Raw genomic sequence first — 14,403 nt, forward strand, 5'->3', positions numbered from 1 at the left:
AAAGTGTGGGTTTAACAAGCAGAGTTTTCACCTCAGCTATCGTTTAGAGCCTCCAGTACGTTGGTGAATTGTTACGCTGCTGTCTGGAATGATAGAAATGCAGCATATATTATTGCGACACATCTTTTGGAGGTCCATAAAATATGACAAACTATAGCACCCATACCAGTTAATTTGCTTACACAGTGAAAGCTTTTAAAAAATTGCTTGACCATGACCTTATATTACCTGTGTAGAACAACAGTGACACCGAATGGCAAGTTAAGTTAACGACCTGTACATGTATTCTCCACATCTGTAGGATATCACTGATGCCTCCTATTTGCTTTGTGAAAATGTTGGTCTGTATTTTTATATTCCAGAGAGTAATTTACTGTTTCAATAGCTTAGTGACAATTCCTTAAAATGGTTACTCTTTGATGTCTTCATGTAATGATTTACCCAAAATGTGTTGGAGTGTCTGGAGATCATCATTTTGCGCTTGAAAATATGTAGTTTGGCTGTACTGTAACATTCCTGCTCCTGAATAGCAAAAGATGAAACTTAAGACTTAAGTATTTATTAAAATTATACAGCAGAGACCCTGGATTTATGCAGCACTGCCCTCAAGTTCTCTCTTCCTCATCGCCCGTTCAGCAGTCGTCCAACCAGTACAATATGCCCTGATGTTATTTATTTATTTAAGTTGATACTGAACTAAACTTATTTTAAGGGGACACGTGGAGCTTTTGACACACAGGAATATATGGGAAGCAGTTTTGGTTTTTGGCATCCAGGAGGCAGTTGAGGCTTTTGGTACTGCAAATGGAAAGTATCTCTTCTTACTTTCCTCCTTTTGGGCACAAGGGAGATGACTTTAAATTTGGGAGAGGGGTTTGAATTCCTTGTTCCTCATCTCTTCAGCTAGTTGCCACTCTATACTCTGCCCCAAAATCTGCCACTACTTTCTGCAACAATGGATGAGCACATCAGCTTGATCCTTCTGCTTTAAAGATTAACAGGAAATAGTTAACAGTGTTATCATTTAAATTGTGGTCACTGGGCTTCAGAATCAACACCCCATTGTGATGAAGTGGAATCTTCTTTCAAAGTTATTGTTTCTGGCTGTCTTTAGCAGAAGGCACTACATCTGTAGCACCTGGTTCACATCTTGAAGGTTTTCTTCACAACCATATTGAGCGACAGACTTTTTATGATTTTAAGTGAAAGGTTCAGCTGTGGAGCTCAATTCATCTGAAATTTCAAAAGAATGCAGAATTATGTGATTATTTATTCAGCTGCATAAACATATTAAACTTAGGGTCCTGCTTAAACATTTCAGATAGCAAAAATGTAAATGACCATTCGTAGTTCAGGAATCATTTTAAAAATGTGAGCCCAGAAAAATGGCCTAAGTATCTTTTGAGGAATATTATTCTTGCCCTGCAAAATAGCCTTCTTAGTTTATTTCAGTAAATAAAAGGTAAAGGAACTAAGGTCAAACTGTTCAAATGTTGGTGCCTAAAATCAAGCACTTACAGCCATATTTAGTTAACTAGATAAAATAGAAATAACAAGTAATTTATAATAAAATTTAATTAACAGCTGATGGGTGCTCAGCACCTCTGAACTTCTGACCGTTTATTTTTGTGCTTAAACATTGATTTAGGTATCTAACTTGAGGCACCCAAGTTTGAAAAGTTTGGCCAAAATTTTAGAATAAAACTAATGTACTACAATTACAGTTCATCATATATACCCTATATGAGATGACTAGCTTGTATGAGTAACAAACCTTATACAACATTAAAAATTCCTTATTTTAAATGGATTCTATCTTAATGAGCAATAGAGTAACTTTTCTGTATCAGGAATTAAGATTTTAGAAGATAAATCGTCTCACCTGTAGCCCAGTTCCAAAATAGGAAGATTGCAGCAATTGCTTTGTTTCCAAAAGAATAAGAACAATTGTCTGTTTTGAGATCAGATGAGGAAAAAGTGGAATTGATGACATTTATTGTAAATTTGAATTTATTTTTTGCTGATGGACTGTTGAGTAACTCCATTTTGTTGTGTCAGGGTTTTTCCCATTTGCTGTGTTTATAGGAGGTTTGTAATGAATTTTCCAGTTTCCATAATGTCCTTTTGAGACACTGAATCCAGATAAGACCATGCCAGTTTCCTCAATAGTGGTCTTATGTGCCTGAATTTTTGATATTATGCGGGAGGGTCACAGACCAACAGTCTCTGTAATATGGAAAATACAAAATATTTTTAAATTGCTGGCTTAAGCAAGACTTTTCCAAGTTGGTGCTTACTAACAGTAACCCAATACAAAGTTGATTGGTTCAAGTTGCATAGCACCAAGGTAGGCTTTGCATCTGTTTTGTCTAAAGACCTTGGACGGAAAGTTTCAAGGCAGAGTGATTAACACTATAAATGGTTTGAATTAAGGGTTAGGCTGAGAAGCCTCTGGTTTTTTGGGGGTCAGCAAGACATCAGAGGCAGACTGTCATTCCAGAATCTTCAGGGCTTGGGAGAGCAAGTCACGGCATCAACAAACAGACCAGCTCAGCCTTTGACCAATCTCTGCCAGCACCCAAAGAAGTTCTGTTAGTGAGAAGTGTTTTGCCAGCAGAATATCATTGTCTGCACTCCTGCTCAATAAAAGCCCAGAAGACTGAGAGAGCTGAAGAGTTTGCGAACATTTTAAATACCTTATTTTTCCCTTTTCTGTTCTTTGTCTTTTGCTTTTATTAAGTGGGAGAGGTCTTAGCCTTTTTATTTTCTTTATTTTTAGAGTGTGGAAGTGAAAGTGTGGCTGTGTGCATGCACATCCAGAAACCCCACATGGGGAAAACACCAAAAAGAAAAGTTTCCCAGGTTTAAACAGCCCTAAATTTTTTGATAAAGACACTCGTTTTCTGATAAAGACGCTCATTACAGTGTGCTCTGTATTTAACAGTCTTGAGAGACTTTAGATTGTCACCTGCAATTTCTAGTACATAAACTTCTGCTTAAGGAGAGTGTTCTGTTACAGGTTTGTATTATAATATTGGTGTTGGGGACAGGGAAGGAAAAGGTTAGCTTCCACATGAGAACTGAAGTCTAAAAACAGGAGTACTTGTGGCACCTTAGAGACTAACAAATTTATTAGAGCACAAGCTTTCGTGGGCTACAGCCCACTTCATCGGGTGCATTGAATGGAACATATAGTAAGAAGATATATATATATAAATATATATATATATATATATAAATATACACATACAGAGAAGGTGGAATTTGCCATACAAACTGTAAGAGGCTAATTAATTAAGATGAGCAGGAGAAAAAAACTTTTGTAGTGATAATCAAGATGGCCCATTTAGACAGTTGACAAGAAGGTGTGAGGATACTTAACATGTGGAAATTGATTCAATATGTGTAATGACTTTGTTGGACCTGTAAGGACAGGTCCAACAAAGAAAATAACAGAACACCGCTAGCTGTCACCTTCAGCCCCCAACTAAAACCCCTCCAGCGCATCATCAAAGATCTACAATCTATCCTGAAAAATGATCCCTCACTCTCACAGATCTTGGGAGACAGACCAGTCCTCGCTTACAGACAGCCCCCCAACCTGAAGCAAATACTCTCCAGCAACCACACACCACACAACATAAACACTAACCAAGGAACCTATCCTTGCAACAAAGCCCGATGCCAACTCTGCCCACATATTTATTCAAGTGACACCATCATAGGACCTAATCACATTAGCCACACCATCAGGGGCTCATTCACCTGCACATCTACCAATGTGATATATGCCATCATATGCCAGCAATGCCCCTCTGCCATGTATATTGGCCAAACCGGACAGTCTCTATGCAAAAGAATAAATGGACACAAATCTGACATCAGATTTTGAATCATAACATTCAAAAACCGGTAGGAGAACACTTCAACCTCTGGCCACTCAGTACAAGACTTAAGGGTGGCAATTCTGCAACAGAAAAGCTTCAAAAACAGACTCCAATGAGAAACTGCTGAGCCTGAATTAATATGCAAACTAGATACCATTAACTTGGGTTTGAATAGAGACTGGGAGTGACTGGGTCATTACACATATTGAATCTATTTCCACATGTTAAGTATCCTCACACCTTCTTGTCAACTGTCTAAATGGGCCATCTTGATTATCATTACAAAAGTTTTTTTTCTCCTGCTGATAATAGCTCATCTTAATTAATTTGCCTCTTACAGTTTGTATGGCAAATTCCACCTTCTCTGTATATGTATATATCTATATCTATATCTATATCTTCTTACTATATGTTCCATTCAATGCATCTGATGAAGTGGGCTGTAGCCCATGAAAGCTTATGCTCTAATAAATTTGTTAGTCTCTAAGGTGCCACAAGTACTCCTGGGTTTTTTTTGTGGATACAGACTAACGCGGCTGCCACTCTGAAACCTGAATTCTAAAAGGAAGCTGGGTAATAGCTCTGAGATTGAGATTCACACATTAGGTAATAGTTTACTTTCAATATTAGGCTTTTTAACCAGATTCAAATTACACATTTGATTGACCATGGTAAAATTATTTAACTGGGATATATACCCAGCTGCACAGCCACATTCTTAGGCTCCTTAGAATTTATATGAGGATCAATTATTTTTTATATTAATTTGATGATCTAACTCCAATCCAATATTTGATTTGTTGATTTGATCTTTATTTAATTCTGATTTGGCAGTGTTTTATTTTTAGTTAGTTTATTAATACCAGCTTACCTTTGGTGATAGGTTTCTAGGTTTTATATTAGTTTGTTTCAGAATTTTAATAACATTTCTAAAATAGAACCTGATACTGACACACTTTTTTCAGTAAGCAATGTGGGTCCAGAACCTTTGAGGGTCTGAGATGGATACCAGCTGGTCAATTTAAAAGTTTGACCAGCTCCCTGTCATAAGTCTGTGGTTCTCACACCTGTATATATCTCTTTAAAGTGCTCAGTTTTTGATGTTTCATTTTTTTAGTGTCTTGAAATGAGCGATCATTTGGAAGAAAATTGTACTGAGAAAAGCAATTCTGCCCATGAGGAACCTGCAGAAGCACATGCCCCTCCTGCTAAGGATTGTCAAATAGCACAGAAGCAACTGGTATGACTTCTGAAGTACTGTGTTACTGATCAGGGCATTGGAACAAATGTGCAAGTATAAGTAAAGGCAAAATAGTGAAATGACAGCAGTACATGTGCAGGTACTTAACAGAGTGTTTAGAGCCATTCAGAGTTCTAGCATTAGCAAGGGAGGATGCAGGAAAGTGGGACAGTCCTCTCAACAGGAAGTAATCTTTGTAATTAATTTTACCCTGAGTTCTGGAAGGGATTCCTTGTGTTTGGCATTTCAGCCTCCATTGTTGTCTGTTATTTGCTTCCAGTTGGAACGTTTGTAACCTATGAGTAGGGACTGCATATTAACAGTAAAACCCAATTTCTACCCACAAAATTTAAATGTCTACATGTGGCCAGCCGATGAGGTTGTCCCACTGCTTATCAGAAGGCCAGTGGCTTTAATTTTCAGTACTTGATGTTAGCCAGCTTGCAAATAGAAGACCATCAGTTGGCTATTGGACATGTGCCACAACAACAGAGAATCTGCTTAAGCTCCCACTGCTACCACCAGTGTGGAGTGACTGGAACCCGTCCCTGGGAGCACATTGTTGTTAAAAAAATTAATATAGACTGTGATCGAAACAATATGGTGGAATCTGAAATGAAGATGATGGAAGCTGATTCACATAAATTTATGTTTGAGAAGATAAGATCAATTTATAAATAAAATAATCTACTATTACAGAAATCTTGAGAATCCCAAATAAATGTTACCTCCTTGCACCTTGTGTCATCATTTACGACATCATGTGTGTAGTGAGTGAAAAGTAGGTGTAGAATGCTACTGTTCTGACTGGTAACATTTTATGCTTACTCGCAATTGCATTGTACTGGTGTAAATGACAAACCAAGTTGTAGGACATTGGAGAATAAGGCCCATTCTTAACCCCCCAAAACAGTTTAATCCAATTGTAAATCCAGATTTCCAGCAAAAATACCATAAAATAACCCCGCTAAAGTACTGTCAATCTCTATGAATTGTTTGCTTTGGTTCCTCCACTCTTCTCCTTTTTTCATACACTTCAGTCCTGCGAGTTGTTCTTTCCTGCCCTAATGATCTTCCATACCTTCTCCTTGCCCCCAGATTCTTCTTGGAGAGATAGGCCATGGAGAGCTGAGGGAACAGAGGCGGGTAAGAGAACAGAAAGAATGATCCAGCTCAGATTAGGACAGTGACAGTATTTTCTTTTACATTGTAGGCTACTGAATTACTACCTTAAAGGCACATTGTGTACTTTAGTGGACCTTCATTTTATTGTTTAATGTTGCAATAATGCTTTCCTAATTATTGCAACATTAATAATTACTTTCAGAATAATTGCAAATGATGCAATATCCTTATTAAAGGGTTTTTTTCAGATGTTGAGTAAGAACTGTCCAAGAAACTGTAACTTGAAGAATGCAAAATTAGGTTCACAGGGGAGAATTTGGAGAAGAGCTAATATAACATAGATGAGGGCCTAGACCAGTCAGAAAGATCTTATGGGTAATTGGTAGGGATCAGGCAACATAGATATAAACAAGGGATAGGGCAGAAAGGCTCCAAACAGCATTGTGAATGAGCTATGAAAGTTTGAAAGGGTGTATTACTGAGCAGCAGAAATCAAACAATCTTTCAGCAACTCTATTTCTGTTAGAACTTCTGTTTTGAAACTCATTCTGATTCAAAGGAAAACACACAATGGCAACAGTATCTAACTGCAAAATATTTTAGAAAATGCAATGTCTGCTTTCTTAGATGGCATTTTTGAAGGTGTCCAATCTCTCTGACAGAAAGTGAACAACACAAGTGCTAAGCTCCCTCTTTCCTGTTCTTGAATTCACTCTAGCTAGGCCTTTACAAGAAGGGAGTGTTTCTGTCCACGGTGATAATTTTTCAAAAACCAAGAGAAAAACAACCAATATAATCTTTGTGGTGAGGTACTACAACCTGAGCTCTCTGGGTGTGTCTACACTGCAGCTGGGAGAGAACCTCCCAGGTCTGGCAGACAGACCTGCACTAGTGAGGTTTGATCCAGCACACTAAAAATAGCAGTGTGGATATTGCAGCTTGGGCTGTCATGTCATGCTTACCCACCTTCTTTCTCTGCATTCATACCTGCATAAAATTGGCTATGCCCTCCTCTGTTAGCTGACAAAATGGGCCTTGGGCATAATTGGTTAAAAAATTAATAGATGGGTGAACGGTTTTTAAATGGGACTATTGCTACAGTAGGTCAGATTTTTGCCTTACATGCCAATCACTGTGTCCTTTTTATATTTTTATTATGAAGATTAAAACTAGCAAACATATATGGCAGTAAATAAAAAAATTCTGGTTAGCTTTGGTGTTTATAATCTTTCCTTTGTTTGTTCATTCATAGCAGCAAATAGAGCGGCAACTAAAATGCTTAGCGTTTCAAAACCCAGGACCTCAGGTAGCCGACTTCAACCCTGAAACTAGAGAGCAGCAGAAGAAAGAGCGTATGGCAAAGATGAACCAAGATTTTTTTTATAAACACAAGTAAGACGGTATCTTTGATTTATTATATGTCTTTTGAAATTGAGGTGTTTACTCAATATACAGAAAATTTAAAAAACAAATATTTTCATCGACCTTGTTTAAAATGTGAATGTTTAGCAGAGTAAATAGACTTTCTCTATTTAGTTTAATAGAAGTTTGACTTATTTTTGTGGCACACATTACTTAACATTTAATAACTGTCTATTATTATCAGAATCTTATATTGGCATTTCGCTATGTTGCAAGAGTGTTCAGAAGAAAGTACTTGCTCCTGTGTAGATTTTTCCTCATTAGCTTACTTCAGTCATTGAGCGTGTTTGAAATATTCTCTGAAGGTCACTGTTTTTCTCTAACAGAACTATGAAGAAGTATGACAAACATGGCAGGCTGCTTTGTAATAACATGGATTTGTGTGACTGCCTGGAGAAGAACTGCCTGGGTTGCTTCTATCCGTGCCCTAAGTGCAATTCGAACAAATGTGGACCAGAGTGTCGCTGTAATAGAAAATGGGTTTATGAGAGAATTGAGACTGAAGCTGGTGAAGTGATCAGCATGTTACCATTTTTTGTCCCTGAATGATGTTTTTCTGCTAGCTTTTGTAACTGAGCAATGTTTTTCTTTTCATTCTTTTTTATTTTTTAACCTTTAATAAAAGTGAATTTTGGTTTTGTGAAAGGGGCTGGATTGACTTGGCTAAAGTACCTGCTGGTGGTGCTCATGCGCCTTTCTCTGCCTCACCAATGTGCCTTAATCCTCACCATTAGGGATAAGTATATATTTCATTCTCCTTAATCCTTGGCAACTTTGCTGAGGCAGCTAACAAGGTCTTCCTAAGTCTTTACTTTCTAAAATTACAGGTGTCAGGAATGCTGTGGTCAGACAACATCCTTACTCTGGAAAACAGGATCACATTGCTTTGATTTTTTTCCTCATTAATTTTTTTCACATATGCACATATACAACGTATGCCAAATCCATTCTTCTTCGAGTGATTCCGCTTGTATTCTGCTTCTCCTGGTGTGCATGCACTGCATGCGGGCAGGTAGCAATGTCTATTGGGGCTGCACTTGCACCCTGCATGTCCTCTGGTGCCCCATAGCTGAGGGCATAAATGGCAGTACAGCCACAACTGCCCTCCAGTTCCTGCTTACCGTTCATGTCTGTGAGACAGAACCCCTGTAGTGTCCGTGTCTCTGCTCACTGTGTGATTCTTTCCTTGTTTATTTGTTAGTTAGTTGTAGTTAGTGTTCTCAGCATAGAACACTATTTAGGTCAGTACAGTTAAATTTCTACTTCTAAGCCTGTTGCAAAAAAGAAAACTAGAAAGAAGGCTTCATGTCTAGAAGGTGATCCGGCACTGGACACCTTGGGATGTGGCGGATTCGAAATCTCCAGTATTCAAATCATGTCCTTCCTGTGAGGCAGCTATTCTCATCCGTGATGGACACTCTTCATCTTCTGCCTTGGTGAAGCACATGTACTGCACAAGTGCTCTATATGTTGTGCCTTTTGGAAAAGGCCCCCCAAAATGAGGGAATCCCACCCAAAGCTCTTTCTCTTAGGGTATGTCTTCACTACCCACCGGATCGGCGGGTGGGGATCAATTCATCGCATCTAGTCTAGATGCGATAAATCAACACCCAAGCACTCTCCTGTCGACTCCTGTACTCCAGCGCCGTGAGAGGCACAGGCAGAGTCGATGGGGGAGCGGCAGCAGTCGACTCACCACAGTGAAGACACCATGGTAAGTCGCAAAAAGAAAAGGAGTACTTGTGGCACCTTAGAGACTAACCAATTTATCTGAGCATAAGCTTTCGTGAGCTACAGCTCACTTCATTGGATGCATAAAGTGGAAAATACAGTAAAGTCGATCTAAGTACGTCGACTTCAGCTACGTTACTCATGTAGCTGAAGTTGCATAACTTCGATTGATCCCCCCAGTGTAGACCAGGGCTTAGAGAGATCTACAAAGACCTCTTTGGTTCCCAAAGAAGAGAAGACCACCTAACCTGACCAGACCATCTCAGTGATTGATTTGGTAAGCTGGGGAACGACCCAGTGCTCCAGGGCTCATTTGGTGGCAAGAAAGTCTCAGTCCTCCAACTCCTTGACTACGGAGTCAGTAAGAGATTCCCTCCCCTTGCCGACCCTCTCCTCTGAAGATAGAGGAAGGAAGGAGCACCGCTCTTGGGGTGATTGGAGTCACAGATCTCCCTCACTTTCAGGTGACACTGTAAACAAGCACCGGGCAGCATTATCTCTTGCAAATGTAAACAAACCTGTTCGAGCAATTGCCTGAACAAGAAGTAGGACTGAGTGGACTTGCAGTGTAGGGACAGGATTTTATAATTGTACTATAAAAATTGATGTAAACTTTGAATTAATTCTGCCAGCCACCCTTTTTGAATAACAGAAAGGAACGATAGATTTCAGAGCGATAGCCGTGTTAGTTTGTATCAGCAAAAAGAACCAGGAGTACTTGTGGCACCTTAGAGACTAACAAATTTATTTGAGCATAAGCTTTCATGGGCTAAAACCCACTTCATCGGATGCACGCAGTGGAGAATACACTAGGAAGATATATATATACACAGAGAACATGGAAAAATGGGTGTTGCCATACACACACTAACGAGAGTGATTAATTAAGGTGAGTTATTATCAGCAGGAGGAAAAAAACCACCGTTTGTAGTGATAATCAGGATGGCCCATTTCCAACAGTTGACAAGAAGGTGTGAGTAACAGTAGGGGGCGAAAATAAGCATGGGGAAATAGTTTTACTTTGTGGAATGATCATCTGAGACTGGGATCTTGTTTCCTATATGCATTAGAAACTTCCCTCTAGTCATTTCTTTGGTTTAAGGTTTAGTGAGTAAAAGACAGGATCTTATATTGTGTCTGTGTTAATTAGATTAAAGGAATGTTAAAGGCCTGAGCCACAATGTAAACTGTTTGGACCACAAGATTTAGTGAAGTTTAATTTACAATGTATTCTGCTGAATATAAAATACTGCTGTCTTCTCTGTGAGAGATTGTTTGTGTGAATGAGGAATGCATCCATCACGAAAAGATAAGGTGTGAAAGCCATCACAAATGTCCAGATGGTCAAAAAAAAGTAAAAGACTTGGAAACACCAGGAGACAATCAAAAAACATCCATTGTATCCTATGCTAAACATGTTAGCAGCATTGACTGCCTCAGAGGTGAGGCAACCACCCTCGAAGGCAAGACAACAAATAGGAGACAACGATGGGAAGCCCGACAATAACCATCAAATGATAACAGCGGAAAACCCCAAGATTACCACCACTTAAGGACTAATAATTACAGGATGACATTGCAAAATGCATGGACTCAAATGGGAATTTACAAGAATAAAGCTGGGGTGTTTTGCCATAAAACTCTGGGTTCAGTCCTGCCAAAACATTGGAGCATCGGATCGCAACCGACAGAGCCCAGCTCCTAACTTGTGTTCAATCTAACTGGCCATTAGATTGACTCGCGCTACAACAGACTGGGAACTATAAAAGCATCAACTGGCAGGACTGTGTGCGTGATGTGTATGTGTGTGTGACTGAAAAGCATATGCTAACTGTTGTATTCTCAATAAATGCAGCGTGCTGCCTTCCCCCCATAAAGATCCCGTGTGCTTTGTATAGCAGAACAACAGGCCCTAAAATTTTACATTATTTTATTTTTGAATGCAATATTTTTTGTACATTATCATGAAACTGAATTTGCAAGTGTAGAATAAAGAGATTGCGCTACAGCACTTGAATTAGGTGAATTGAAAAATATTATTTCTTTTGTTTTTTTACAGTGAAAATACTTGTAATCAAAAATAAATATAAAGTGAGCACTGTACACTTTGCATTTTGTGTTGTAATTGAAATCAATATATTTGAAAATGTAGAAAACACCTAAAATATTTAAATAGAATACCATTTATTATTGTTTAACGGTGCAATTAATCGTGTGATTAATCACGATTAATTTTTTAAATCACTTGACAGCCCTAATTGACGTGATTTATGGTAGTTTCACTGCTGCTATTAGTCCCTGTGGCTGGGTTGCCCCTGAGCGGGGGACCCTGGAAACCTGGGATTTTCAGCCCTGAGGTAGTCTACATGGCAGTGCTGCCCCAAAGCCATGGAAGAAAATGAACATTCTCTTGGACAGATTCAGCTAGACACAGATTAACCTTCATAAATAAATCCCTGAAGCAAGTGATTAAAAACCAGAATAATGTAAATCTACAAAGAAATCCATTTACAGGCCCATTATTTGTCTTCTAGTAGCACTTTGAAATCCTAAAATGGCTTTTGACTCCATTCTGCTGGGCATATACAAACACTGAGTGAAAGACAGCTCTTGCTCTGAAGAGCTGCAGTCTAATCTGAATATACAACAAGCGGTTGTAAGAAATAAAAAGGAAGGGGGAGGGAGGAAAAGGGCAATAAAAATAATATCATGGTACATAGGGAACTACGACACAATTTGAAGATGGTTCTTCCTGTTTCCAAACAATGTTCCCTCTACTGTTTCCTGTATGCAGAATGAGCAGCAGTCAGTGCACAAGTTTAATTCACATAAGCGCAGCTGCAGAAAACAAAACCACACAATGTCAAGCATATATTATTTATTGATAATGAAACTCAGTGACAGGTAAGAAACAAGTAGTAACAAAAGTGAAACAAAACCTAGGCACTTGCCTATTGGGCTTTGTGTAGTTAAATGTCAAATATTCAGTACTATGTTAGAGGGGACTTGCAGGTGATCTTTAGTTAAAATCTGTCAGCAACTTAAAGGGAAGGTTTGGATGATTTTCCTGCCTCCTACAAAACCACCCCCTCTCATAATAGTACAAAATCATTTTTTGCCTTATAAAAATACTTTTAAAGAGCAAATATTTTGCTCTTTGGAATAACTTTGCTCTAGAAGGCTAATTAAAAAAAATACAGGGGGGAGAAGACCTCTGGACCACCCCACAAGGTCTGTCCACACATACACACTTTCTGTCTCTCTCTTTCACTGACACGCTTCAAATTATAGAAGTTAAACAGGGTCATTATACTTAGCATATCTATTCCATACACACACAGCTTCTTTTCTGACAGTTCTAGTGCCTCAGAGTTCTCGCTATGGCTAAAATAAGATGAAAACTCAGATACATTAAAAATATAGACTGATTAAGATAAGATACCATCACACAATCTTCTTATCCCATCACCTACGGTTGGGTCATCATGCAAGCATCCACCATCTTGTCTGTCTGAGACAGTACTAAGGTCCTTCTGCTTACCATCTTTTTTGATGCAATCCAACCAGCTGTCCATTGCTTCCCAGCCGTCCATTGCTTCCTTGGCTTTCCGTAGGTTCTCCTTACTACCATCCCTTCCTGCCATGCTGTCTTTATCAGGTCCTCTTCATTCGTCCACTGCATGTGTCTGAACTAGCAAACTCTTGGTTCCTGAATTTTTTCAGCCACATCACAGACTTTTCTCCCCTAAATTCTCATTTGCGTGGTCATTGTGTTGTCTAGACTCTATATGACCACAAAGACCAGCTAAGTAAATTCTACCCTTTATGTTCTTGACAACTGGGAGAATAAAATAGAGCCACTGTGTGATTCAGTTTCTGTTTGAGTCTCAGCTGCATATTTTCATCGTACTCCATCAGATTTAGTAGAGGATAGTTAGCAATTGAAGATCACTGCTATTTAATCACATGTCCAGATCTGTAGCATAGATCATTGTAACTCCACTATAATCAATGGAGCTATGACTTACACCAGCTGAAGATCTGGCACATTATAGCTCATGTAAAAACACCACTGACACACTATATGACCTTGGGCAATCTCTTCACCTCTCTGTGCTTCAGTTTTCCCACATATAAAATTGAGCTATTCATATTTATCTTTCTTTGTTAAACACTTTGAGATCTCTGGGTAAAAAGTTATTTATTGGAGCTTAGTATTATTATTTAGGTAATTCCTTCCACCCAAAGGATCCAAAAGTACTTTAAATTACAGTTTGTACATACACCAGTACCTCTGGAGTGGAGGGTAGCAGCCAAATGGTCTATGGCATTCTGTAAAACAGCAGGTGATGGAGACCCCCCTATTTATATGAAAAGTGTCATATGATCTTGTCCACATGGAGCCTAATTTTACAGTCTTGTCCAAAAGATCCTCACCCAGTAAATTATATGGTACTTAATTTATTTATAGTGCTTAAGAAGGATGAAGGATTGTCGGCTTTGAGAGAATTCAAATCTGTGGCTCCAGAGAGTCTAGATATTTCAATCCTATGCTTAGACCACTAACCCATTCCTTCTGGTTTTAAAATAAACTTCTGTGTATTGGCTAGAAGCCAGTCAGATCCACTCCATCATTTAGAGGAAAATTAATCCGTCCTGTTATTGAACTTATACACGTCAGCATCTGTTGAGGAACGAACTCTATAGTTAATGTTCACCAGACTCTGCAGTAAAAAAAAATTGCTTTGAAGCCTTTTTCAGGCAACTCTCTTGATCCCTTTAACACCCTCTAACAAAGCAAAACTGAGCTCAAGCACTATTTCGAAACCAGATTAAGGACTCTAGCCCCAAACCAGTAGAATTTGAGACATTCCCCAGATAAATAGTTTCACCAGAATCATAATATCCTAGTTCTGTTGAATTTCTTATCTTGTAACAAAGACAATGCTTAGTCTGTAGATTCTCACTTTGGCACATTAGACATAATCTTTAGCATTT

At 38.7% G+C, this 14,403-nt stretch overlaps 1 protein-coding gene across 1 annotated transcript; it reads left to right on the forward strand.

Annotated features, from left to right (window-relative positions):
* Positions 1–1,192: 1,192 nt before the first annotated feature.
* Positions 1,193–8,693, forward strand: ARL14EPL (ADP ribosylation factor like GTPase 14 effector protein like). Its single transcript, XM_043547535.1, has 5 exons — positions 1,193–1,236; positions 2,781–2,862; positions 5,005–5,127; positions 7,505–7,644; positions 8,001–8,693. The coding sequence occupies exons 1-5, from the start codon at positions 1,193–1,195 to the stop codon at positions 8,221–8,223; spliced, it is 612 nt and encodes a 203-aa protein (XP_043403470.1). The 3' UTR covers positions 8,224–8,693.
* The last annotated feature ends 5,710 nt before the right edge of the window (positions 8,694–14,403 follow it).

Source organism: Chelonia mydas, chromosome 5 (genome assembly GCF_015237465.2).
Source record: "Chelonia mydas isolate rCheMyd1 chromosome 5, rCheMyd1.pri.v2, whole genome shotgun sequence".
NCBI classification, from domain to species: domain Eukaryota; kingdom Metazoa; phylum Chordata; order Testudines; family Cheloniidae; genus Chelonia; species Chelonia mydas.

What these genes read in the sequence shown, in the direction of transcription:
- ARL14EPL (XM_043547535.1), top strand. Translation starts at nt 1,193, where the DNA reads ATGATTTTAAGTGAAAGGTTCAGCTGTGGAGCTCAATTCATCTG. An exon ending in AAATAGCACAGAAGCAACTG is followed by an intron (nt 5,128 to 7,504) that starts GTATGACTTCTG and finishes GTTCATTCATAG; the next exon opens with CAGCAAATAGAGCGGCAACT. An exon ending in GATTTTTTTTATAAACACAA is followed by an intron (nt 7,645 to 8,000) that starts GTAAGACGGTAT and finishes TTTCTCTAACAG; the next exon opens with AACTATGAAGAAGTATGACA.